The 24,546-nt window shown below is 48.2% G+C and overlaps 1 protein-coding gene across 2 annotated transcripts in view; it reads left to right on the forward strand.

Moving 5' to 3' along the window:
• Positions 1-24,546, forward strand: part of Bicd2 (BICD cargo adaptor 2) — a 45,236-nt gene that overhangs the window by 7,826 nt on the left and 12,864 nt on the right. For both annotated transcript variants that reach the window (XM_021180117.2, XM_021180118.2), the window contains exon 2: positions 19,975-20,187. In XM_021180117.2, the coding sequence (XP_021035776.1) occupies positions 19,975-20,187 (213 nt within the window). The remainder of the gene's footprint in view (positions 1-19,974; positions 20,188-24,546) is intronic.

A 24,546-nucleotide genomic window follows, 5' to 3' on the forward strand; every position in this document is an offset into this window, starting at 1 on the left:
CTTTCAGCCACAGAGCGAGTAGTGTCTGCTAAGTCATGTACACACGTATCTGCAACCAGGAATTCAGTTACTTCACTATCATCACATGCTTCCTTCTCACCACCTGCTCATCTGGAGCCTCCTACCCCAGCAGTGAGACATTTGGCACCCACCATCTGTCACACTGACATTCGCTGGTCCTAGTTCACATGTGCAGGTGTCCAAAAAGCTCATGTGTGCCCCAGGAGGCTACTTCACCAGCTTTTTGCCTTTCGTTTTACATATTTCACTTTACCCCACAGTTACTTATCCCACTGTAATATTTCTGCACCCTTCATTTATAATTTAAATTGTTTGACCACATTATGCATTCTATCCTAGGGTCCCCAATACAGATTTTAAAAACATTTATGTATCTTAAGATCTTTGATTGCTTTGTGTGTGTGTTGTCTGGCCTTAACAAGTGCATAGTATCCTTCTAATTTGAAGAAGACTCGCTTGCATTTCACCTACTTCCTCTCACCCCACCAGGCCTCTGCCAGTCACTGATCTTTTTACTATCTCTCTAATTTTATTTTTATGAGAATGCCATGTGACTGGAGCCATGAATGCTTACCTTCGTCTTTATCTCTTCTCACCAACTCTTCACCCATTGAAGGGAGTTCTGGTCGCTTCACCTTTTCTGATTATGAATAAGTCTACTGTAGACGTAAGTTTTCCAATCTTCCATTTCTCTATGTTTAGAAGTGGACCTGCCTTCCAAGCGGGCTGTTGATTCCCCTCAGTAGTGAGCGAGTGCTCCCGCTTACCCCATTCATTCTTGCTAGCTTTCCCTGCTATTGCTGGACGTTGGCCATTTTAGTGTGTGCACAGTGGGATGCAGTAGCCACTGTGTAGTTTGCAGATCCTGAGGATGCCTGGCCCTGGGCATCTTTTCACCTTTTCAGTCTGTCATTACTACTTTGCCATGCTCAGGTTGGAACCCAGGGCATTTTCCTTTTGCCCCTTTGCGATTAGTATGATTTGATACCTTCCCTGATCTTTTTGGACATCTTCAATCCAGTTGCTTGCTTTCATATTATTCAGTTGTAAGTGCTGTTTTTAGTATATGTGTGGCCACAGCAAGCACTTGGCTGTCTGGGTCTAAGTCCTAGATCGTACTAGTCTTTTCAGTATCTTAGTGGTGTCTTTGACAGACAGGTGTTCGAAGTCATGCCACTCTTGCTTCTGTGGGTCGTGTTTTTGGTGTTGCGAGCTTCATAACCAGACCCAGGGTCACGTAGATTTTTTTGTTATTTTAATGTTAGCTACCTTCACAGTCCTGCACTTTCGTGTGAGCCTCTGCTCTACTGTGAATTAACTTGTGTGAAGAGTTTAAGACTCTGTTTAATTATTTTTTGTGTGTGGGTGTCCAGTTGGTTTGGCGTGGCTAGTTGCCTTTGCTCCCCTGTCAGACATCATTTGGTGTGGCTCTCTTTCTGGGACCCCTGTTTTGTTCAATTGAGCATTGTGATTTTTCTTTTGCTAGTACAATGCTGTTCTAACGGTGTTGGCCACTTTATTGGGCTTCTATCTTTTTAAATTAATTTATATATGTGTGAGAGAGAGGAAAGGGAGAGAGGAAGGGCGCATATATATATGTGGTGGTGCATGCAACCCTGCACTTGTGCAGAGGCCTGAGGGGGACATTGGGTGTTCTGACTTCACCTCACTCCTTTAAGACAGGGTCTCTTAGTGAAACTGGAGCTTGGCTGGTGGCAGCATGCCCCAGTGGCCTTTCTACCTTTGCCTTACTTTGCCTCTATGTCACTGGCGTTACAGGAGTGTATTGTCATACCTGGCTTTTTATGTGAGTCCTTGTGGATTTGAATTTTAAGCTCGCATGGTAAGCTCTTACCCACTGACCCATCTCCTCTCTATGTGTTTTTAACTTTATAATTTTGTACGCCCCTCCCCATGCCCGTGAGCTTGGAGGCCAGAGGACACCTTATGGGAGTCAGTCTTCTTTCCACTGTGGGTTCTAAGGATGAAACGCATCAGATCTGATGGCTGAGGGCTGTCATCCCAGCCCTTCTTTGTTTATTTTTATGTTATGATTCAGTCCATCTTTCTCCTCATTCTGTGGCCATGCCCCAGTCTTCACCATGGGTTGTCTTTCTCCCTACCTGTAAGAATAAGTCTGAAAGACCGCCCTACTCCCAGAAATCCCAAGGGTGAGTGAGACTCAGGGGATTGCCTTTCCCCAACCCCTCCAAGAAGTCATCTTTGGTGACTTGAGGTTGCCTGCACCCTTCCTTTAAGGACCCCGCATATAATCCCGTTCTGTAAGGTCTTGGTGAGGGTTGTAGGGATTGCTTTCTCCAGATACCAGCTGTGATTTGCATTGTGGCTGTGGGACCACATCTGAGTCCCATTCCTGTTACTAGAACAGAACATCGATGGCTGCGGCTGTTCTTGCTGTTATAGTCGGACCACATCGTAGTCCTCTTCCTGTTACTAAAACAACATCAGAAGGAGAGGGCTTTCTGAGCATACGGTTCTGGAGGCTGGAAAGTCTAAGATCACAACACCTGTACTTGCTGGCCTTCTGCTGAGAGCTGCTGCACAAGAAGGCACTCATCATGCATGAAGGCTCTCTTCCTGTCATGTTTGTCTCCTGTTAGACCTACCTCCCAGAACTGCTATATTGTGAGGACAAACTAGTCAACCTAAAGCAGACTATGACATAGTCCATGGTAGTGTCTAAAAGAGGATATCCAGGATTATAGAATGTGTGACAGCATGAGAACGAATGGAAGTCTCCCCAGGTGACTTGACAAGGCCAAAGCATGAGACAGTACAAGGCTGGAGGTCAGACATCTGTTGTTCCTCTAACTTTTAGGAAACGTAGTCCCAGAATCCTTTAGTCTGAGTCTAATGATATCACTTCAAGGTACGCAAGTTCCTTGTGGTAGGGACTTGCCCCTAGAGGGCCAGGGTTGGATGTGCACCAGGGTATGTGTCACCGCTGCATCCTGAGACAGGGCTGCAGTGATGTCCACAGGCTCAACCATCTTCCAGAACCGTCAGAGCTAGAAAAACGGAGCCCATGAATCTTGGCAGCCTGTAGTGGTCTCTCATCTCTCTTGGGCTCTTTTCTTGTTATTGGTCCTGAGGTCTGAGTAGAAATGTCCTGTACTTGAGGTTCTTCTGTCATTTTCTGGCCATGAGCCTTACTGATTTCTCTTGCTTGAGCAGGCTAGTGAGGTGAAAGAGTGTGTTGAGAGCTAGAGGCAGTAGGAAAAGTGGGCTGCTGCTACATGCACCTGTGGTCTGTAGCCAGGCTGCTTCAGGCTGCTCTGATGCCTGTCGAGTTGTCTTCCTCTGACCCAGAACAGATGTGAGCTGGATGCTGCCCATGGGGTGTCTAGGCCCCTCCTACCGTCCTGACCACAGACTGCTAAATGGAAGTCCTGTGTTGAGCCAGCTGCTGTGGAAGATGATGACTGGTCCCCAGGCCCCAGTGCTGGGCTCTGTGTCCTTGGAAAGGGAAGCCAGGGTCTCCAGAGACCTCTCCCAGTCCCAGGGCTCAGCTGGCAGGAGCTTGCCTGCTGACACCAGGGCAATTAGGGTGTAATCTTCTCTAAATGGTGCCCAATTCTGGCTAAATCCCTCCTGCCCAGGGACGAATCCCCAGTTTTCTAAAAGCAGCTTAACATTTGGACGCTGCCCAGAGCAGCTGGGGTTCTCAGTTGGCAATGGAATGGCCCATGTGGATTGACACAGGCCTCATGGGGAGTGTAGGGGCACCAGCAAAGACAAGGACCAGTGACAACCACTGTGGCCCTGTGCTGTTTGGGGGTGCCTCCAGGGCCTCTGTCCTTAATGATCATCACAGCTGTAAGCACAGGGCTCCGTAGGGAAAGAAGCTATGTGGTAGCTGCCTCAGCTCCTTGCTGATGATGTGTCTGTGGAGAGGCCTGGGTTTGGTGGCCTCCTGAACACCTGCCATGTGATAGCTGGGCTGTGGGGTTGGACAGAGGTAGGTGGTCATTGTGCCCACATGGCTCCTGATGACTTCCTGGAAACTTACTCTTTCTCTCAAGGGCTTTTCTGCAAAGACAGAGATGGATTTTGATAATTAAAAAAATAAAAATCCTGATGATGCCCTGAGTTGAACTGCTTGGCCTTTCTGAGCCCTAGTTTGCCTACCTATGAGATGCAGAGGTAAAGGTCCTTTTGTATAAGGCACCAGATAAAAGCCCTTTCTTCTCTTGCTGTCTCTGGGGGCTTGCATTGCCTGTGCCTAAGCAGGAAGTGTCCTTTAAACAATGGACGTCCATTGGAAGCCCTCCTTAGAATCTTCTCACTCAGCAAGAATGGGTGTGAACAGCTAAGGTGGCTGGAGTTGGTGTGGGGTAGGGTCTCCCATGATTTCTTTGGGGACCCTTTAAGGGAGTCGGCAGGTCTGTGTACCCAGATCTGCCTACATACAAGATCATGTCGGACTTTTAAATATTCCAAAGCTCAGACCACACCCAGGGTGATTAAATCCTCATTAGTGTTATTGATGCTTCTGAAATAATCCTAGGGATCTAAGTGGAGACGCATTCCCTGTGTCTGAAGCTTGCCAACATTATCCACTGATATGATTGGCCCATGGATACCAGGGGCTATCCAGGATACCTTTGTATTCCTCTTTGTAGTATGCATGAGCCTGGGATGTGCCTGGTAGAAATGAGGGAGACCTGGGAGAGGGCTAGTCTGGGAGCGACTCGTCAGTCAGTGGTGGGGGTAGGAGGGAGGAGATGCCCCTCTCCCAAGGCCAGCCCACCCAGTCCCATTCTGTATCTCAGACTTGCCATCTCCATCTGTCACAAAGCTGTGTCCTCGAGTCTATCTTGAATTCGTTATCTGTATCCTTTCTGAGTTTCTTCTGCCTGTTACACACAGGCATCCCCCTCATTTCTGCCCCTGCTGAGGAGGCACAGCTTACTTGCCATTGGAGTACACCAGGCAGATTGCCCTACCTCACCATATATGGTTGGGATGCTCCTGCCTTGCTTCCTGCAGTGGGAAGACACAGGGCTCTTTCCAGCCGTCCAGAAAGCTCTTTCTTCGTATGGGAGCCTGGTGGGCCTTCCTTAGAGGCTGCAAGGAGAGTCTGCTGCTCACTGTCGGGATTAGTGTGAATCACTGTGAGGGGAGAACTGAGTTCTGTTTTTGTGTTTTTGCTTTTTTTTTTTTTTAAGCTCTATTTTATTATGTATACAGCATTCTGCCTGCATGTATGCCTGCAGCCCAGTAGAGGCATGGTTATGAGCCACCATGTGGTTGCTGGGAATTGAACTCAAGACCTCTAGAAGAGCCATCCATGCTCTCAACCTCTGAGCCATCTCTCCAAACACTGAGTTCTGTTTTAAACCAGGCTGTATTTTTAGGGCTTCTTTTGACCCCAAAGGATGTCTCTTCTATAGAGGGCTGCTATAGTTTCAGTCTATGAAGGTTTATTTTGTTGGTACTGAAGAGATAGTGGTTAAGAGCAGTGGTTGCATTTCCAGTTCTAATTCATCTACATAGAAACTCCCAGCAGTTTGTAACTTTAGTTCCAGGGGATCTGATACCCTTTTCTGGCCTCTGAGGTCACCAGGTACACATGTGATACACAGACATACATATAGACAAAGCACCCATATACATCCAATAAATAAACATTTAAAAATATTTTATTTTAAAATTATGTGTATCTAGCTGGGCAATGGTGGCGTATGCCTTTAATTCCAACACTCTGGAGGCAGAGGCAGGCAGATCTATTCCCGGACTGCCAGGGCTACACAGAGAAACACTATTTAAAAAAAAAAATGTGCGAGTGCTTTTGTGTGTGTGTGTGTGTGTGTGTGTGTATGTGTGTATGCGCGCGCGCGCTGTGCTTGGCTATGTGCATGTAACCGTAGGTACCCATGGAGGCCAAAAGAGGGTGTTGGATCCTCTAGAGCTGGAGTTAAATACAGCTGTGAGCTGCTTCAAATGGGTGCTAGGCACAGAACCCAGGTTCCTTGTGAGAGCGGTACATTCATGAAGCCATCTCTCCACCCTAGTTCTCTGGTACACACAGTAACTACAGCTTACTCTCATGAAGGTCCACACCTAGTACCTTCTGCTCTGCTGCAGTGACTAGAGGACCACTCAAAGTGTGGTTCCTCTCAGCCCTCTTGGTGCTGCAAGTTGGGAGTGAGCAGCAGCCCGTGTGGACCAGGCACGAGGCTTCTCGGTGATGTTTGCATGTGCCCATCTTCCTTAGGGGGATACTATAGCTCCTTTCCCCTCCACACTGCATGGACAGGCTGCCAGTGAGGAGGTGCCTTCACTTCCTGCTTTGTTGCCGCTTACCCTGTGTCTAAGGAAGCAGGGCTAGGTGTCAAGAGGGAACTGATTTTCTGTGGAAAGTAGGGTGAGACTTGGGACGACGTGCTTTGCTTCATCTGAAATAGGACTTCATGCTGCTAAGTCCAAGCTTCCCAGGATCCAGGCCTCACCACGCCATAGAGCAGGTGTGCCTTCTCTGGGAGTGGATGTTTCCTATTCCCCAGATGATTCTGTGAAACAAGCAAGCGTCGGGTAGCCTCTGTGGCTTCTGGCTCATGAGGCTCAGACTTTTTGCTCTTTCTGTCAGACTCTCTTGGGGAAACTTGTTTGGAGACACGTGTTCTCAGCGTTGTTTTCTTAGTTCCAGAAGGAAATAATATTCCTGTGAGAAGCTAGCAAGCTTCTGTCAGGGTAAACTGAAGGCAAGTGACCCTGGAAATCATCAATTTTCTTCTTTGGGACCATTCTTGCTTACCTTTTAACAGCTGTTGTCATTGTCTTCTGAGCCTTCATCAGAGCTGGAACAAGCCTGTGCTTATAGCCTGAGTTGTCTTCATATATAGCAGTCCAAGACTGGTGGCATGGATGTGACTGGAGGTTGGGAGGGAACACCTCCAACATAACAAATCCAATCAAGACGCCTGAGAGTCTGTTCCTGATGTGTCTAGAGAGCCCCGCCTCCCACCGTGCTGTTGTGTCCGCCCGTGTCTCTTGCTGCCTTGGACATTCCCACAGGCTCAGGCCTTCCTGTCTTGGATCCAGGTCATTACCAGATGGAATAGTCAGTAGCTCTATATTTGAGTCCATGCCCCCATCTGGTTCTACATGGGGTTCTCCCTGAGATTCTTTCTGCTGATACTCTGAGCTGTCTGTGCATCTGTCTATGGTGTGTGTTAGTGTACGTTATATACTGTAAACCTGCACTCCATCTTTTTTTTTGGGGGGGTACCATTACCTGTCTAGTCTGTTCTTTTTGAGATGAGGGTCCTTCATTGGGTGGCCTTGAACTAGAAACCCTTCTGCCCTGCCTTCCAAGTGCTAGGATTATAGGTGTGCACCACCATGCCTGATTCTGTGCTGTTTTTAGGATAGTCTCACTGTTCGCTATGGCTGGCCTAGAACTTTTATATCCACCAGATTGGCTCCAGGCTCTCAAGAGATCTACCTGTCTCTGCTTCCCAAGTGCTGGGATTAAAGCCCTGCACCACTTTGCCTAGCTAGGTCTGTGTTCTTATATCAGATTTTTGTTGAAAGTACATTTATGGAAATGAGGTCTTTCATCTTGTCTGTGGTGCCATTGTTTCAGTAATCACTGGTAACTGAACTCCATGGAGTGGATTCAGACTTTAGGTACATTTGGCTTGGCATTTTATTAACCTTTGAAGTGTAATTCCATAGTGAGCAGACAATCAGATGCATGTATGTGTTGGCTCCCTTTGTTTTTATATCCAGGAGTCAGAATGGCCACAGCTCTATGCTCTAGTGTGCCAGGTGTGTGTTCTAGCAACACCTTAGATATCTTGTCCCTGTTGTTGAGTTGTTCTTAAAATTCTCTTTACATGTATGTATATATGTATGGATGCTCACAGGAACACACACAAGTATGTGCACATGTATGGAGGCTGGAGGACAAGTTGGGACTCTGTGCTCTTCAGTCATGATCAAACTCAGGCCATCAGGTTTGGTGGCTGGTGCCCTTACTCACTGAGCATCTCACTGGCTCAGGTTATCTTTATTGAAACATAGTTGACTTTCTGTTTACCTTAAAGCTTTATCCGTGATAGTTTGAAAAGACTTTTTAAGAATTTATTTTTACTTTTGTATATATGTGTAGGTATGTACACGTGTGTGCAGTGCCTGCTGAGACCAGAAGAGAATACCAGATCCTCTGTAACTACAGTCACAGGTGGTTTTTAGTTGTCACGTGGGTGCTGGGAACTGAACCCAGTCCTCCTCAAGAGCAGCCAGGGTTTTTAACCCCAAGGCATCTCTTCACTCCTAGCCCTTGTATTAGTTTTTAAAGTTAAAGTGAGCTTTCAATGCCTTGTAAGAGTTACAGAAAGTACCCAGATTGCAATTGTATGGCTCTGTGATTCATCACAGTGAGTGCAGCCAGTGAGAAAGTAAGAAGGCATGTGTGGTCAGCCTCCGGGGTTGCTTGCTGGGTCTTCATGAGTTGTCGACACCATGGGCAGCTGTTCTGCTCAGTTGTGCTGTTTCCCATGGAGCCACATATTGCCTGATTCGGGCGTGTTCACTGCATTACTTTGTAAAGTTGATCCTCATTGTGGTGCCTGAGGTTCCCACTCCTTGTTGCTTGGTGATTGCCTGTGGGTGTAGCATCCCTTCCTCACTCAGTGTCTGATACCAAATAGAGCACACTTAGGACACTTTCATCATGGGGCTTTAGAATGCTTAGGTGGATGGCAGATGCCCATTTCTTCTGTGTGGAATAGCTGGGCAGTGGTGGGAAGCCCACCAGACAGCACAGCAATGTGCAGAGCACCTCTCCTCATTCCTGTTGGCTTTAAATACAGCCATTCTGGTTGGTACAGTCGCCCTTTGCAGGGCTGTGAGCCTTCTCCACGTATGGTTCTCATGGTTCTGACCACTGAAGACTGTAAGGAGCTGTTAGACCTCTGTTCTTAAGAAGCAAGGTGTGCATCCTCTCCCACCAGGCAGCAGCTCTGACACAGGGAGACAGAAGGAGACAGCAGTTGGGGGAGGGACAGCTCTGATCTAGTTGTGCCTCTGCCCTGCCACAGCCTTGACCTCTGGGAACCTGGGTGTCTTCCTCCCGAACATGAGTTCTGAGAACCTTGAGGTAGGGTTGAGTGCAGTAAGGTACCTTAGGGGCCCTGCACATTGGTAGACACTATTCTTACTAACAATAAAATGAAGAGACCACATACTCACCACGGCGGTGCGGTAGTTGCCATAGCTGGACAATAAATGCAACGTATCTGTGGACAGACTAGAAGTGCTTCTCTGCAGGTAGACTGTACAGTGGGTAACCCAGCTGCCCTGGGACTGCAGTATGACCTAGCAGCCCCTTTCCAGGCATGTGTTAGTTCCTTTTCTCCCTTTCCCTGGTGGCATGTGGGACTGAACAGTTTAGGGGAGGGGGATTTATTTTTTCGGCTCATGGTCCAGGAACTACAGTCCATCATGGCAGGAAGGGCTGGCAGCTGTGGCTTCACCTTGGTGGCAGGGGCTTGGAGCTCAGCTGGGTACGGTGTAGAAGACTGAGGAGAAGCAGAGCAATCTCTGACCTAAAGCAGTTGAATAATAACCAAGCCCTAGCCCACAGTGATCTTCTTTCAGTTAGTGCCACCTTCTAGCAGTTCCACAGCCTCCCCAGACAGCATCAGATAGCTAGGGACATCTCACTGAAACACATGACCCTATGGGGGCAGATCACAAACCATGACAGATACCCAAGAGACTTAAAAATATACATCCACACAAAAATGGATAGGCGAAGGCCTGGGATGGTGACACATGCCTGTGATTCCTGCACTAAAGAGACAGTGGCAGCAGAGTTACAAATTCAAAACCAGCCTGGGCTGTGTAGTGAGTTCAGGCTACATAGACCCTGGCTCAAAATATTGAAAAGCAAAGACCTTAAACTAACAAAACCAAAAATTCTTCCAAGACTTTTAAATGGAGGATCACAGTATTTAAATGCAGGATCACAATACTGTTTTTTTTTTTTTCTTTGTTTTTTAAGACAGGGTCTCTCTCTGTAGCCCTGGCTGTCCTGGTTTGTAGACCAGGCTGGCCTCAAATTCAGAGATCCACCTGAAGCCGGGTGCCACCACTGCCCAGCTAGTACTGTTATTCTTAATAGCCTCAAAGGAAAAATAACACATATGTTCATCACATGATCAGTGGATAAACATGTGGTCTGACTGTGCCATAGACTAATATACAGCCTTAGAAATAGAGGACTGAAGGCTGGAGAGATGGCTCAGTGGGTAAGAGCACTGACTGCTCTTCCTGAGGTCCAGAGTTCAATTCCCAGCAACCACATGGTGGCTCACAACCATCCTTAATGTAATCTGATGCCCTCTTCTGGTGCATCTGAAGGTAGCTACACTGTATTCATATACATAAACTAAATAAATCTTTAAAACTTTTTTTAAAAAATAGAGGACTGATTAAAGCTTATAAGATGCATAGACCAGAAAAAAAATGTTGTACAGGGTGAAAAAAAACCACTAAGACAAATAGTGTATGAATTACATGAAATGTCCAGAAACAGACAAATTTATAGGAACAGAAAATAGATTTTTTTGATTGTCTGACTCTGGGAAAGTGGAGCTGGAGAGTTATAGCTGATGGGAACAGTGTTTTTTCCTGAAGAGGGGTGTTAGTGTAAAGTTAATGATAGTTGTCATACAACTAACTGTAAATGCACCCAAAAAAATCATTGGGTTCAGTCTCACTGAATCCAAAAGATGGGTGTTTATAGATGGGCCATATCTTTACAATGTGTGGCCCGTGTGGCTCCTGAGGTTGTAGCCCAGTTGGTAGAATGCTTCTCTAGTGCACAAAACCCTAGTTCCATCTTCAGTTCCACATCAATCAGGATCAGTGTGTAGCACCCAGGAGCCAGGAGGTGGAAACAGGAGGATCAGGAAATCCAGAGTCCTGCAAAGCCAGTCTGGGATACAGGACACCCTGACTCCATAAAACAAAAACAAATAAAAAATAATTAATGGACAGGGAGATTTTGGTTGCAGAATTTTCTAGATAAATTTCTTCACAGTCTTAAGAAATCATCAAAGGATCCAAGGCGCTGTACCTGTGGTGCCTATATGAGAAGAACTCTGCATGATATTGCGAGATAACCTTCCTTTACTAATCCTTGGCCTTCCTTGTTACCGTGTTTATAATTTTTACTGAATAAGGGTCATTTTGACTCAAACTGGCATCTGTGGAGTGTGTACTTTGAGGTAAAGGTTATACGTGTAATTTTTAAAATTATGTATTCCTAACTGTACAATCTACTTTGACGATTTTTAAAAATTTATTTATCTTTTAATTCATTCGGGGTAATCCCTTTTTCAATTCCTTTAGGTAATTAGTTTATGCATGGCAGTCAATACTCCACCTTCTGACGTGTAGCTTCTTGGCCTGTCTTGTTTCTTAGCACACACTGAATTCACACTCTGCTTATCCCACATTTGAGTTCAGGGCATGTTCTTCTGGGACTGAATAGTTCATAAAGCAGACTCTGTGCATTGGGTTTGCTGAGTTGTGACTTCTGTGATCAGCGTGGGATTGGTTACTGAGCACCTGCTATTTGGAAGGGAAGATCTGCTACAATCCTGTCAGTGCCCATTTGAGTGGAGCCCAGGGAGTCCGACTCCTGGGCCCAAGTCCTGCTGTGTGGCTTACCTAAGGAAGGGAGGTGGAGCCATGTATGTGGGAACTCAACTCTCAAGTGGCTGCAGTTGTCACTGACCAGTCAGTGATCAGCTCCTGAGTTTGGGTTGCACATTTGTCAGACTAAGTAGTCTTTAACACTAAGCTAACATGGTTGCTTTGTGTTTTGTTTTCTGTGTCCATCTCTGCCGGGTGAGGCTTTGGCTTGCTACTTTGTTCAGAGTCAGGGAGCAGCTCTTTTTATCATTAGTGTTTATTTTTAGTGGCAGCCCTTCCCCTGCACAGTCCTGCTGGACAGCCAGCCATTCTGAGTGTTGATAAGATGTTTCTATTTTTTATTTACTGTTTCCTGTTGTTTGGTCCTGTATGCCTTTTCTAGTACAGACTAATTAAGAGATTATTTTTCAATTTTTGTATGTTTGGGCACATGCTGATGTAGTCAGTTTTCTGGTGCATTCATTTTTCAGACGTTTTAGATTTATAAAAAACATGAAAACTGTATTTTGTTCTGCAGCACACAAACGTGCTAGCAGTGTCTTCCTATTTCAGATCACTCTTACACCATTTATCACTCTTTCAGATACTTTTCCTTACAAACGGCTGTTTGGGAAGAAGATTTTGTCTGTCCTGCTGGAGAGGTCCATGATGGTCCATCTATCTACTTGACAATTTTACATGGTGTATACTAGCCTCTTCCAGTCAACAGAGGTTTAATCAACTGTTGATTATAGATTTAATCTTTTAATGCTGTAAGTTCTTTAGCTCTAAATGAACGGTGTTGAGCTTGCATTTCTGTCAGCTTAATATCCAGAGCACCATCTTGAATTTAATAAGATTTGATGCCATTTGGTGTCCTGTGGAATCCTGGTAATTCATGACTCTGAGCAGCCACATAGAGCCGCACAGGATGGAGCAAGGCTCACAGGCCAATCCTAATGGCACTTCTCAGGCCCATGTGGTTTTTTTCCTGTCCACCTCAGCTCTTCTCCAGGTGTTTAAGACATTGGATTCCTCTTTGTAGTAGCCCACTGGCTTGTATATGTGAGTGGATGATGAATCCTTCAGTCTGTCAGTGTCTTTGACTAGCTGTGCCCTAGGGATCCCGACACTGTACAGGTTTCACCGTTGGTACCCATGAGAGGCCAGGCATGGTAAATGCCTTTAGTAAAGGTTGATAGAATGCATGTGCCAGCCTGTAGGCATGTTTAACAAGCCTAAATCGACGGGTGCTGTGGTGGGACTGCCCTTGTGTCCCCATTCGTTCCGAGTGGGGTGGGGGCAGATGAGAGGCATACCTTCTTTGCTTTTGTAGCCCTCACCAAGAACCAAACAGCACCCCCATTTCAGCAGGTGGTAGAAGGGGCCCTGCCCAGCAGGCGTGCCAGGATGGGCAGCTGGTCCAGTTTAGGGATTCCTGGGATTCCAAGCCTAGCCCGATGCAGGCGTGGTGGCCCTTTTGGGACAAGTGTGGAACCTACAGTCTGTGGGTAGGCGGTGCTGGATCAGCCCAGACAAAGGGTTGGAGGATCATGGCTTTGTTGTGGAGTCTGCTTCCTGGAACAAGCCTTGTCTCATTAGATTGTAGAGGCCGGCTCCTCTGGGTTGTCAAGCATTGTGCCTGCTGCATCATATGATCAAACTGGTTTAGTAAGAATTCTGTGGGATAGCCCAGCCTGGAGGACTCTTCCCTGACTTGTTAGCGTAGGCCTTCTCCAGGGACCCAGGCCCCCGTGGATAGTGTGTGTCAGGGGAGAGGGCTTGAGTTCAGTTCTGGTTACACCTCTTCTCAGGCCCTCCGTGTGTTCTGTTTGAAGGGTCAGTCTGTACTGCTTGCACAGATGAGTAGCTCTCACAGTGAGAAGTCCACATTACTCTCTGGATAGTGGTGAGTAGTTGGGGCTTTCCTTTGTTGGTGAAGAAAAGATCAGTAGGCATTGGCAGGGAGCCAAGCTGCCCTTCTGGGTGACTGTAGAGCAGGAACCTTGTGGGTTCCATAGAACCTGACCAAGTGTGAGGAAAACTGAAGAGGAGTAGGCACTAATTCGTTCGGGCTGATCCTCTAAGTTCTCATCCTTTTCATTAGTAGGCTGGTCGTGGATAACCTTGGCTTGGTACTCATGTTCTCTCAGCACAGGGCTGGACATCCTCACACCCAGCCTTGGGAATTAGCCTTGTAGCCTAGTTTTCAAACAGTCTTAGCAAGGAGTACTCACAAAGTTCTGACCAGCTGCCTGTTTCCCACTCTGTACCAAGCACAGGATTGGGGATGTATCCTTGCCTGGATAAACTTAGATTTTCTACAACAAATCATGGGAAGGAATGCTTCAGAGCTGGTCAGGGTTGTTGGTACACCCAGGTGACAGTGGGAAACTTTGCAGGTGTCCTGGCCATGGGAGGATGGGACTGCTGCCTAGTTTGGGTTTCAGCAAACCCTTTCTTTGGGAAACAACTTGATGTTGCAATAAAATTTTATTGGTACCAGCCCATTAGATGGTCTTCAGTGTCTTGAAACTTCTGGAGGCATGCCATAGTAAGGGCCACAGAGATCCTTATGTTTTTAAAATCATAGGACGTGCCTGCCAGGCCATATCTCTGCTGCTCCTCACACTGACTCTCAGCTTCTGTCCTCTGTGTTGAGAACCTGAGCATCTGTCGTGGGCTGGTCTGACTCCTGGCCTGCACTGTGCTGCCCTCATTCTGTATCCTTGGGATTGGGAGCCCGGGAGCACTCAGCGTGCAGGCAGTGGTCCTGAGTTCTTTGTCTTGAGTCAGACATTATGTTTCCATTTGGGCCACCAGGAAAGGCAGAATGATTCCCTGAATTTGTGTTTGAAGGCTTCTGTTATTGAGGACTGAGTGGGGCTCAAGGGACAGAGAGGCTGCTTCATCTCTGATGAGGGAACTCTTGATTCTAAATCCTCTCAGCAGCAAGCTTAGACTAAAAGGTATTCTTAACTCAGGTATGGCCTCAGGCTGGAGGCATCATTAACCCAGGTTATAGGTGAGGAAGCTGAGGGACACTAATCTGTGCCCAACATGGTCCCCAGTTTGCAGTGTTGTAGCATATTTCAGAGGTAGATCAACTGAGCAGCAAATGATGTTCTTTGTCCTTCCTGAGATGGTAGTGGTGGGCACAGGTAGGTTTGAGTGCTCCCACATGTACCCAGGGTCTGTTCTCCCTTGCTATGCTGTCTGGCTTTCAGGAGTGGAGGGATAAAGACACATGTTTTAGATGTGACCCCCAAGCCCTGTCCCATCAGCAACTCCCTCAGCGTTACACCATCCTACAATGCAATCAGACCAAGCACCTGTGGTAAAGCACTAAGCTCTGTTCTGCCTCAGTTTTTGTGTGCGAAGTAGGTGCTTGTGCAGCCCCACCCCCAACCCTACCCCATGGCACCATGAAATGGTCTAATGCTTAGGGCATTCCTGTTTTATGGCTGCAGTCATCTGGTAGATTCTGTGGATAGCAGGCATTGAGCCCTCGTCATAGACTGTCCCTTGGCTCAATGCCTGCTCAATGCCATGGCTGTCCCTTGCTGCCTCACCTGCCCCAGCCTCCTTCCAGGGGTATAGTTTCAGCTGCCCTTCCTGACCGGGCTTTTTGTCTTCCTCACCCCTAACTCTTAGCCCCCCATGCCATTGCTCATGCTGAGCACCTGAGGCACACCACACTTGGTTTTGAAATTTGCCCCTTAGGGCTGCTATGATTTCTCTTCCTACCCAGAGCTTCTCTTCTCCCATCCTAGCTAAGGATGATCCAGCTGCTGAAGTCATGATTGGCCTGGTTCCTTGTAGGCACAGAGGATTGCACCATAGCTACATGGGTGTGGCTGACCTTGAAGCCAGCATCCCAGGGGGCTATGTGTTGGCCAGAAGCAAACATGGGCCGTGTTCCTCTTGTAGGCGCCTGGCTGGCCATGACCTCATGCTCCAGCTTTCCTGGCCCTGTTGGGTCTTGCTGAACCTGGGCAACTTGAGAGCAGTAGGCAGGAGGTAGGTCAGGAGCCTGTGTTGAGTACATCACCAGAGCATTGCTCCTCCTCAAAACACAGCATCTACCATTCTGTGGTCAAGACTGGAGGAGAGCTAGGCTGCTTCCTTGTCCTCTTCTTTCCTTGAGGCAGCTTGTAGAAGGAGCAGGTTAGAGGCTATATCTGCTGTTCAGGGCCTGGTTCTTGATACCAGGGTGGCAAAGGCTCCCATCTTCTGTGGTGCCACCTGGGAGGCCTGAGGGATGAGCCAGGGAAATCTACAAACACAACCACAGCTGTCCCCCACCAACCTGTAGGTCAGGAACACCTTTCCAGAGAGCATTTTTTTCAAGGGAGGACAGAAGGGAGCCTACAACCAATAGAATGGGAAGATGATCCTGGGTATTGCAGGATTTAAGATGGAGTTGAAAGGTTGTATAGGATTGGATGCAGTGGCGTCTGAAAAGGTCAGAAGAAGTGTGCCCCAATAGGTCTCTCCACCTCTCTGACCCCCAGCCTCATACATAGCCTGTGAGCTGGGCTTGGTGGCCACAGGGATGGACTGTGTCTTGTAGGTTCACACTTTGCAGGTGAGGGGTGTAGCACTTCAGGAACATTCACGCAATTGCCTTAGACAACTTCAGTGAGCTTCATGCATTGGGGTGTTCAGTAGAAGTTTTCATGTAAACATGTGTTCGTTCTTTTTTGTTGGGTGTAGTACTTCATTATATGAATTACCATATTTAGTTTTTTATAAAAAATTATCTGTGTGTGTGCATGTGCACATGTTACAGCATATTAGAGGACAGCTTTGTAGAATTGATTCTCATTGCAGCCTTATTTATATGGTATCTGAGGGCTGAATCCAGGTTAATAGGCTTGAATGGCAAATGCTTTTTGCCTGTAGAACCATTTCTCAGGCCCTGTATTTTAAAACAATGGAGAGCTGGGATTACAGGTGCATACACTATCACACCTAGTGGTTATGCAGCTTTGGGAATTTAAAACTGTAGCCTTTTTCTTACATGGCCAGCGCTGTAACCACCCAGCCCCCTGTGGTTGTTTTCCTGCCAAGATGGGATCTTCTCCATTATCCCAGCTCTTCTCAAGTCCTGCTTCGGTCTCCTGAGTAGCCAGGATTACATGTGTTCCTCGTTGGCTACCATGCTCAGCTCTAAGGTTCTCTCTCTCTCTCTCTCTCTCTCTCTCTCTCTCTCTCTCTCTCTCTCTCTCTTTCTCTCTCTCTCTGTGTGTGTGTGTGTGTGTGTGTGTGTGTGTGTGTGTGAGCTACTTGCATGTGTGCTGTGGGTTTAAGGCTGTCTTTCCCACAGAGCTTTTATCAAGTCAGCTGGTCTGTCTCTAAGCAGTAAAGTTCCTCCTGGTTGTGGTAGTCCTGCTCTTTCAAAGTCATTTAGTCTGTTCCAGGTCCTTTAAACTGTCTATGGCCTTTAGAATGAACTGATCATTCTCTGTGAAAAGCTGCTGGAACTTTGGCATTGTGAAGAGGTGACATATAGGCTCCTTAAACTTGGTACACACTCCATGGTTGTGCTCTCGGGTTTATTAGGCTTTGCTTTATTTTATTATTTTATTATTTTGCTTTTTTATTTGGGCCCTCATTTTGGCTGCCTTTCAGAGTTGGTTAATCCTTTCTGATGCAGTGTGTCCGCAGTTGGCCCCTGCTTTCCCTCTGCAGAAGTGCTACTGGGCTCTTTTGTGTCCTCTGTTGGCTCTGTGCTTCTGATTGAGGGACTGGGTTCTGGTCCCCAAGTCTCAGCTGTCCACCCTTCTGCTCAGGACTGTGTGCTGTCTGCTAATGAACAGTTCTGCCTTGGGTCTTCACCATGGAACTTACCTGTTGGCAGCTGGATGTGTTTGTTTTCCTGAACGTGCTCCGAGCTTTGTTCTAGGGTGTAGTGGCTCGGAACTGGATTAATCCTTTCATGGTCTGTCTTTACACTTTTTGCTGCTCTGCTAGAGCAGCGTGTAATCCAGGCTGATTCTGCCAGGCCCCAGACATGCTCTCTCTGAGCCTGTGAATCGGTGGTCCTTCTTGGTGGTGGGAACAAACTTGCTTTCAGACTTCATGTTAGGGCTTGGTCCTGCTCTCCTCTGCTGAACTTTCCCATGGCTTCCTTAACCCTGCCCTGACCGTCCTCAGTGAAGATTCATCTGGTTCTTAGTTCTGGCTGCCCTCACTGCCCTGCCTGTAGTCTTATTCCACAGGCCCTGCCATCTGCCTCAGTCCTGTTGTATACCATGCCCCAAAGTTCCTCTGAAGGCATGAAGGCTGTCAATTTCCCCAGTACCACAGACCAATGCCTGTTATGTTATCATATTTAAAACCATTTGCGTGTTTGTATGCCTGGCATTCATATGCCCGAATGCACATGTGGAAGTCATAGGACAGCTTTTGGGAGTCAGTTCTTTCCTACATTGGGTCTTGAGTGTATACTTTGGCTATAAGGCCTGATGGCAGATACTTTTACATGCTGATCTGCCTCACCAGCCCATACCATCATACTGTTCCTGTTCTTTGCAGGTTTTAGTTTCCCACTCACAGGAAGTAGAGTCTGTCCCAGTGACTGTGTCGTCTCAGTTGGAGGTAGATGTCTCCATCACAGCATGTTATATTTGAAAAGCTGCCCAGGACATGTTCCTGGGCCCCAGGCTGATAGCTTGGGCGGAGGAAGTCAGCACCCAGGTTGGCAAGCCTAGGCTTGAATATTGTGTCATAGTGCTTAGCCATCACACTTTGGGGAAAACTTCTGAGGTGTCCTTGTCCCAACTCCTGAGTTGACGGGTGTGTCCCAAGGAGCCACAGGTGCTGGAGTCCCAGAGTTCTTAGTTGGGCCCAGCTGGGGGTTTGGTTTCCTTTGTATGTCTTATGGTGGACAGGCAGCATGGGCCAGGTGCTGTGTAGGTAGCAATTTGTGGCTTGATCAGAGTAAAGGCAAACAGACCAGAAATCACAAAGCTGAGCTGCTTTGATTTATGCAGAGTGGATACAGTGTTGGGGACTGAAAGCAAATGGGCAGGACCTGCCACCTCATGGGTAACTTGGAGATCCACGGTCTGATGCAGGAGTGTTGCACTGTGAGCCCTAGGTTACCCCTCCACATATACGCCAGTGCCAGCCCTGGTGCAATTGGACTGTGTTGTCCTCTGGCCCATTGTGAGGCCTTCCCACAGTCTCTCTGGACACAGCATATTGCCTAGACCAGATCTGCTCCCTTCTGCCAGTTCCCTGACAGGATGAAAAGAAATTGCTTTCTGCATTTACATGTGTTAGTATTAGAAACTTCTCAGCTCAGCAATATCCCTGTACAATGTGGCTTTGTATGTTTTGCTCATTGTTTTCTTGGTCTGAATTCCTAGATTTGTAAAGTAATGAAAAAAATTCTCTTTTTCTTTTAAAACTAGTTAAAGCCATCATTTTCTTGTTCTTCAGTAGCTCTTCTCTTAATACTGTTTTCTGTCATGAGCCACGGGTTCTACAAAGAATCAAGAAAGGAAGGCCCAGGAGGTGGCACAGCCCTCTGAGGACATATGATAGGCTGCCAGGGTCCCAGGGTCTGGATACAGCATAGCTGCTGACCTCGATATGACTGTCATGTTGTGGTGGGTGAGGCCAGAACTTTTTGCTAGTTGCTCCTACTTGATAGGTTTTCTTCCTTCATCCCAGGGCCTGACACACTTGCTCCTCACTAGTGTCTGAAACATGCAGGTACATGCGTCTCTACACACCCTGAGGTAGCCACTTTAGCTAATTGTTACTGTGCCCTGTCCTTAGGGCTGGGGGCACTGGTTGCCCAGCCCCAGTTTGTCCCAGAACAAATGATGATTTGACATCAGGTAGCAGGATGGGTCAGCTCCTTACCCTTGTGCCTCTGGCTAGCACACCTCCCAATTTTAGCCTTAATTTTAAAATCTGGAATTTATCTTGGGTGTGTTCTGGGGATGTCTAAGCTCAGAGTATACTTTCCAGCTGGTATACACCATCAGGCCTCAAAGTTAGTTCTTTACAGAGAGTTCCATGTATGTTTGCAGCCTTATGCCTTTCACATTCCTTCCTGTCACACCACATCATGTCCCTGAGACTACTGTGTTTTCACTGTGGAGAAGCACGTGCCTGGCATGAGCACCGCAGTGTGTGTTTTTAACACATGCACAACATAGAGCTGCTTCTCAGGTCAAGGGCCTTTGTGTTCCTTGTGGTCTTGGGTCTTCATTGCTCTGCAGCCCCAGGACACCCATCTCATGAATATCTTACCTCTCCATGCAGGCATTTGGCCAGGCACATACAAACCACAAGAAGGTGGCTGCTGACGGTGAGAGCCGGGAGGAGAGCCTGATCCAGGAGTCGGCCTCCAAGGAGCAGTACTACGTGCGGAAGGTGCTGGAGCTGCAGACAGAGCTGAAACAGCTGCGCAATGTCCTCACCAACACCCAGTCTGAGAATGAGCGCCTCACGTCTGTGGCCCAGGAGCTAAAAGAGGTAAGTGCCTGGCATGACATCTGCCACTGTGACAGGGTTCCTGTGGGCTCCTTGAGGCTGCATCTTGCTCCTGTGGTCTCTGTGCCTGCACTGTGCCCATCTCAGCGGTGTCATGAGTCCTCTGAGCAGGCCCTGACCAGCATGGTGGTCCATCTTTCCTGGGGCCAGGCCCGGTGTCCACAGCATGCCTTGCCATTGGTTGACTGTTTGCTTGAAGAGCGGTTTTGGGTTTTTTGTCTGTTTGGTTTTTGTCTCACAGAACTTGGCTATGCATGAATGGTGAATGGTAGGCCACACCATATGCAAGGAGGAATATCAAGGTAGAGTAATGCAGCCAGAATAATGAATGGCCCAACTTGTGATTTGGTAGCCACAGACACAGAAATCAGCCAAGAGTCACAGAGAGGAATCTGTGGAACTCTGAGCAGGGAGGTTGAGGACCCATTCCTGAGAGTCTCCGTGTGAGCTAGAATCCTGGCTGAGGTCTCCCTGTCATGGCCTTAGGGTTAGCCTCGGGATCCTTCAGGCTTGGGATAACACTGGCTTTACCTCTCACTTGCTCTAGAGACCTAGACAGAGCCTTGTCTTCAGTCTCTGAAGCCCTTTGTAGAGGACCCTGCGTTCCCTCACTGCACACCTTCCAAGCTCTCTGCGCCCCTTCCTAGTTGTGGAAGCCTACCCTCTGCAGCTTATGTTCTCACGAGAAAGTCAGCTGAACACAGGCCAGCAGGGTGTGCTGTGCAGGACAGGGCCCTGGAGGTAACTGCCTCCCAAGCAGGAAGTCACAAGAGGGAAAATGGGAGAGGCTGTTAGGAGAAAGGTAGTAGGAGAGGTCATAAGGAATCTCCATAGGTCAGCAAGACCAAATCCAGCTGTGGGCCAGTGCCAGACAGTGGGGGGACAGTCATGTTAACACGGGTCAGCAAGACCAAATCCAGCTGTTGTCCAGTGCCAGACCGTGGGGGGACAGTCATGTTAACACGGGTCAGCAAGACCAAATCCAGCTGTGGGCCAGTGCCAGACAGTGGGGGGACAGTCATGTTAACACGGGTCAGCAAGACCAAATCCAGCTGTGGGCCAGTGTCAGACAGTGAGGGGACAGTCATGTTAACACAGGTCAGCAAGACCAAATCCAGCTGTGGGCCAGTGCCAGACAGTGAGGGGACAGTCATGCTAAACCAGGAGACCACAGCAGAACATAAGCCAGACCTAAGAATGGTGTGAGAACAGAACCTCTACCCTAGACAGGTGTGCAGATGGCGAAGGCTGAAGGCTGCCTGTGGCTGGGCTGGGGGGACCCTCCACAGACCTGGAGACAGAGAAGGGGACACTTAAGCAAAGGCGGCTAAGGGTGTGCAGGAGACTCAGGATTTCCTCCTAAAGCATAAACAGGAACAACAGGAATCTCTCCCCCACCCCAGACGGGCCTGGCTTCAATTCATTGACCTCATTTCCAGCCCTGAACGGCCATCCTGCCTTCTAGGTTGCCTAGGGGCTGAATGTGGGAGACAGTCCTGCACTGGCCTTTCAGGAAGGAGGAGCAGACAGATGGATTGTCACTGGGACTGCTTCTCTTCCTCAGTGACAGCCCCTCCTCCACCCTCACCAGAGCCACACTTGTGGGAGGAAATGAGATCATGTGCTGGGCTCCAAGAGTGGAAGCTGCCTTTCCCCCACCCCCTATTGAGACTGAGCTCAAGACCTCAAGGACCCCACACCAGAGGAAGTGACTACTCCCTGTTATTGATGGCCCCTGGGTCAGAGTCCTTGGGCCTGCAGAGGCTTGACTACAGCACACTCTCTTGGCCTGTGCTCTGCTGGACTGACAGCTAAAGCCAGAGTTAACTTTACAGCACCAGGCAACCTTACCTGTGTCAAATGGTTTGAATGTCTTAGACCCTGTCCTCCTAATGACTCTCTCAGTGTACTGTCACATGAAGAAACTGAGGCTTATGTGGTAGAACCATTTTAGGGTCCTGATTGTGATCTCTGTGCTGTGTGAAGGGCCAATAGTAGACACCTCAGTCAGTTTTTGTTTTTTTGGCTTTATTCCTGGTAGGTGGATGGGCATTCAAGGAATGGCTTGTTGCAGACATGACACTGTTTCTCAGATGGATGTCTGGAGGCCCATTAGTCCCAGTACAGGATAAGAATGTTCCCCTTGGTGATGAGTGGACAAGTATCCTGTGTGGGAAGGGTTGGGAGCTCAAGAGACCAGAAAAAAGACTGACAGTCCCCTAACACAGAGGCCTCTTGAGCCAGATGGTTGTCACACCCCTCATGCTGGTGAGCAACTTGAGGTTAGGGGGTCCAGGTAAAGGAGAGCAGGTGGCTAGGACCTCAGATGCTTGGCCTCCGAGTCCATATGCCCACTACTTGCATCTGGGCTGGTCATCTGCACAGAGCAGAGCCTGTACCTTGCACTCTGGGCTGACATCAGACACTCGCCCTGGGAGGAGATGCTTTTCTGAGGGAAAACTAAACCCCTGTGGCTAGTTGGAGCCTGCCGGAACTCTCAGGAGCTGTGCATGTGATGGGCGGAGGTGGCAGGCAGCAGGCCAGCTGAGCCTCTCTGCTAAGCCTGGTGGCTTGGGTTGGAAGCAGTCTCCATAGAAAGAAAGTGTATGTTTGAGTTCTGTACTGTCAGCAGAGAAGGTGCATTTAACCTGTCACGTGATGTTACCTTGCCAGCACATGACTTAAGTATGTGTGCACATTTCTCTTTGCCTGTCTTTCCACAAGGACACCCATCCACAGTCCATGCAGGCCCATACACTCCACCAAAGGGAAATTCTTTCCTGGATCTGGGTCTAGCAGTGGCAGAAGAGTGGAAGTTCTAGAGAGCCTCAGGAGGGTCAGGTTTACAGAGGCACTGAGGACTCACACAGCGTGTGGGCTCTGCTGTAGGGATATAACACTCCCGTGTGGCTCTGGACCTGGTGCTCTCATGCTCCTATCCTGGCCTTCTGCCTCTGTCTTCAGTCACATAGCCATGTAGAAACTACCACTGTGCATCTTACCACTGCCTTCTAGGACTCTAATTGCTACCACATAAGCCCTGGGGTAATGGTGGCCTTGGACCTTGCCCTGAGGGCTGTGGCCACATGGACCCACTTTGTACATGTTTGAGTTCTTTCTTTCTTTCTTTCTTTCTTTCTTTCTTTCTTTCTTTCTTTCTTTCTTTAATATTTATTTCATGTATGTGGGTACACTGTTGCTGTCTTCAGACACACCAGAAGAGGGTATCAGATCCCATTACAGATGGCTGTGAGCCACCATGTGGATGCTGGGAATTGAACTCAAGACCTCTGGGAGAGCTAATGATGTGCACCACTACATGGCAGTATTGATGCTGCAGCTGTGGCTGTAGTGGCAGTGGTGCTGCTCCTCTCTCTCCTCTTCTTCCTCCTCCCCCTCCTCCCTCCTCCTCTCCCTCTTCTTCTTTCTCTTCTCCATTTATATGTTATTTTGTTTCACTGATCCAACACTACTGTTTTGTGTTTCCCCCTGCACGACATCTTATGAGGCAATATGGCCTTCAGAAGAACATACAGATGTGATCAGGAGCAATTCCTGTAGATGCTGGGGGGACAGAGCTGTGGGCCTGGGCTGCTTCCAGAGATCTGGAGCAGGTGTGCTGTTGGCCTGGGGAGGCCATCCAAGCATTGGGAACAGGGGTTAGAAACAAGCATGGAGGATATGGGGGTTCTTTAGGGACCATTGGTGTGTGGAAAACATCTTCATTTATCACAGTATGAAAGCGGTCTGCATCTGGTGAACAGAGGTCAGGAATCCTCTGAACAACTACAACGTATCGGATAGCAAGGACAGTGGAGGATGCTGTGACTCTGTGTGTAGGGCCGAGGCTCCTGAGTCCTGTCTTCAGTGCAGGCAGTGCAGGGTGAGAGGTCCACGGCCTGGGGTTGGTTGTGCTCCTTTGACCCTGCACTAGCCTCTCTCTGTGACGGTCTTCCCAACTCCTCACATATGACGTGGAGACGGAAACCAGCTTCCAGCAGCTTTATTGAGATGGTCCACATCCTGTACAACTCACTTAAAAGTGTGCTCCATACTTGCTTCTCATCCCTGTTCCTAATGCTTGGATGGCCTCCCCAGACCAACAACACACTTGCTCCAGAACCCTGAGCAACAGTTCCAGCCCCACTGCTCTGTCATCCCTAGCACTGCCCTCAGCATCTACATGGTCACAGGAGTGTGTGCCATCCTGCAGCTGTTTTTCTTTTTGTGGTGCTGAGGATGGAACCCAGGGCCTTGTATTCTGTGCCGGGCAAGACGCTGTCCCTGCCTTTCAGTTAATGTTAGAGTGTTTCATCATTCCAGTACTCTCCAACCCCTCTT

Source organism: Mus caroli, chromosome 13, assembly GCF_900094665.2.
Source record: "Mus caroli chromosome 13, CAROLI_EIJ_v1.1, whole genome shotgun sequence".
In the NCBI taxonomy this organism is placed as follows: domain Eukaryota; kingdom Metazoa; phylum Chordata; class Mammalia; order Rodentia; family Muridae; genus Mus; species Mus caroli.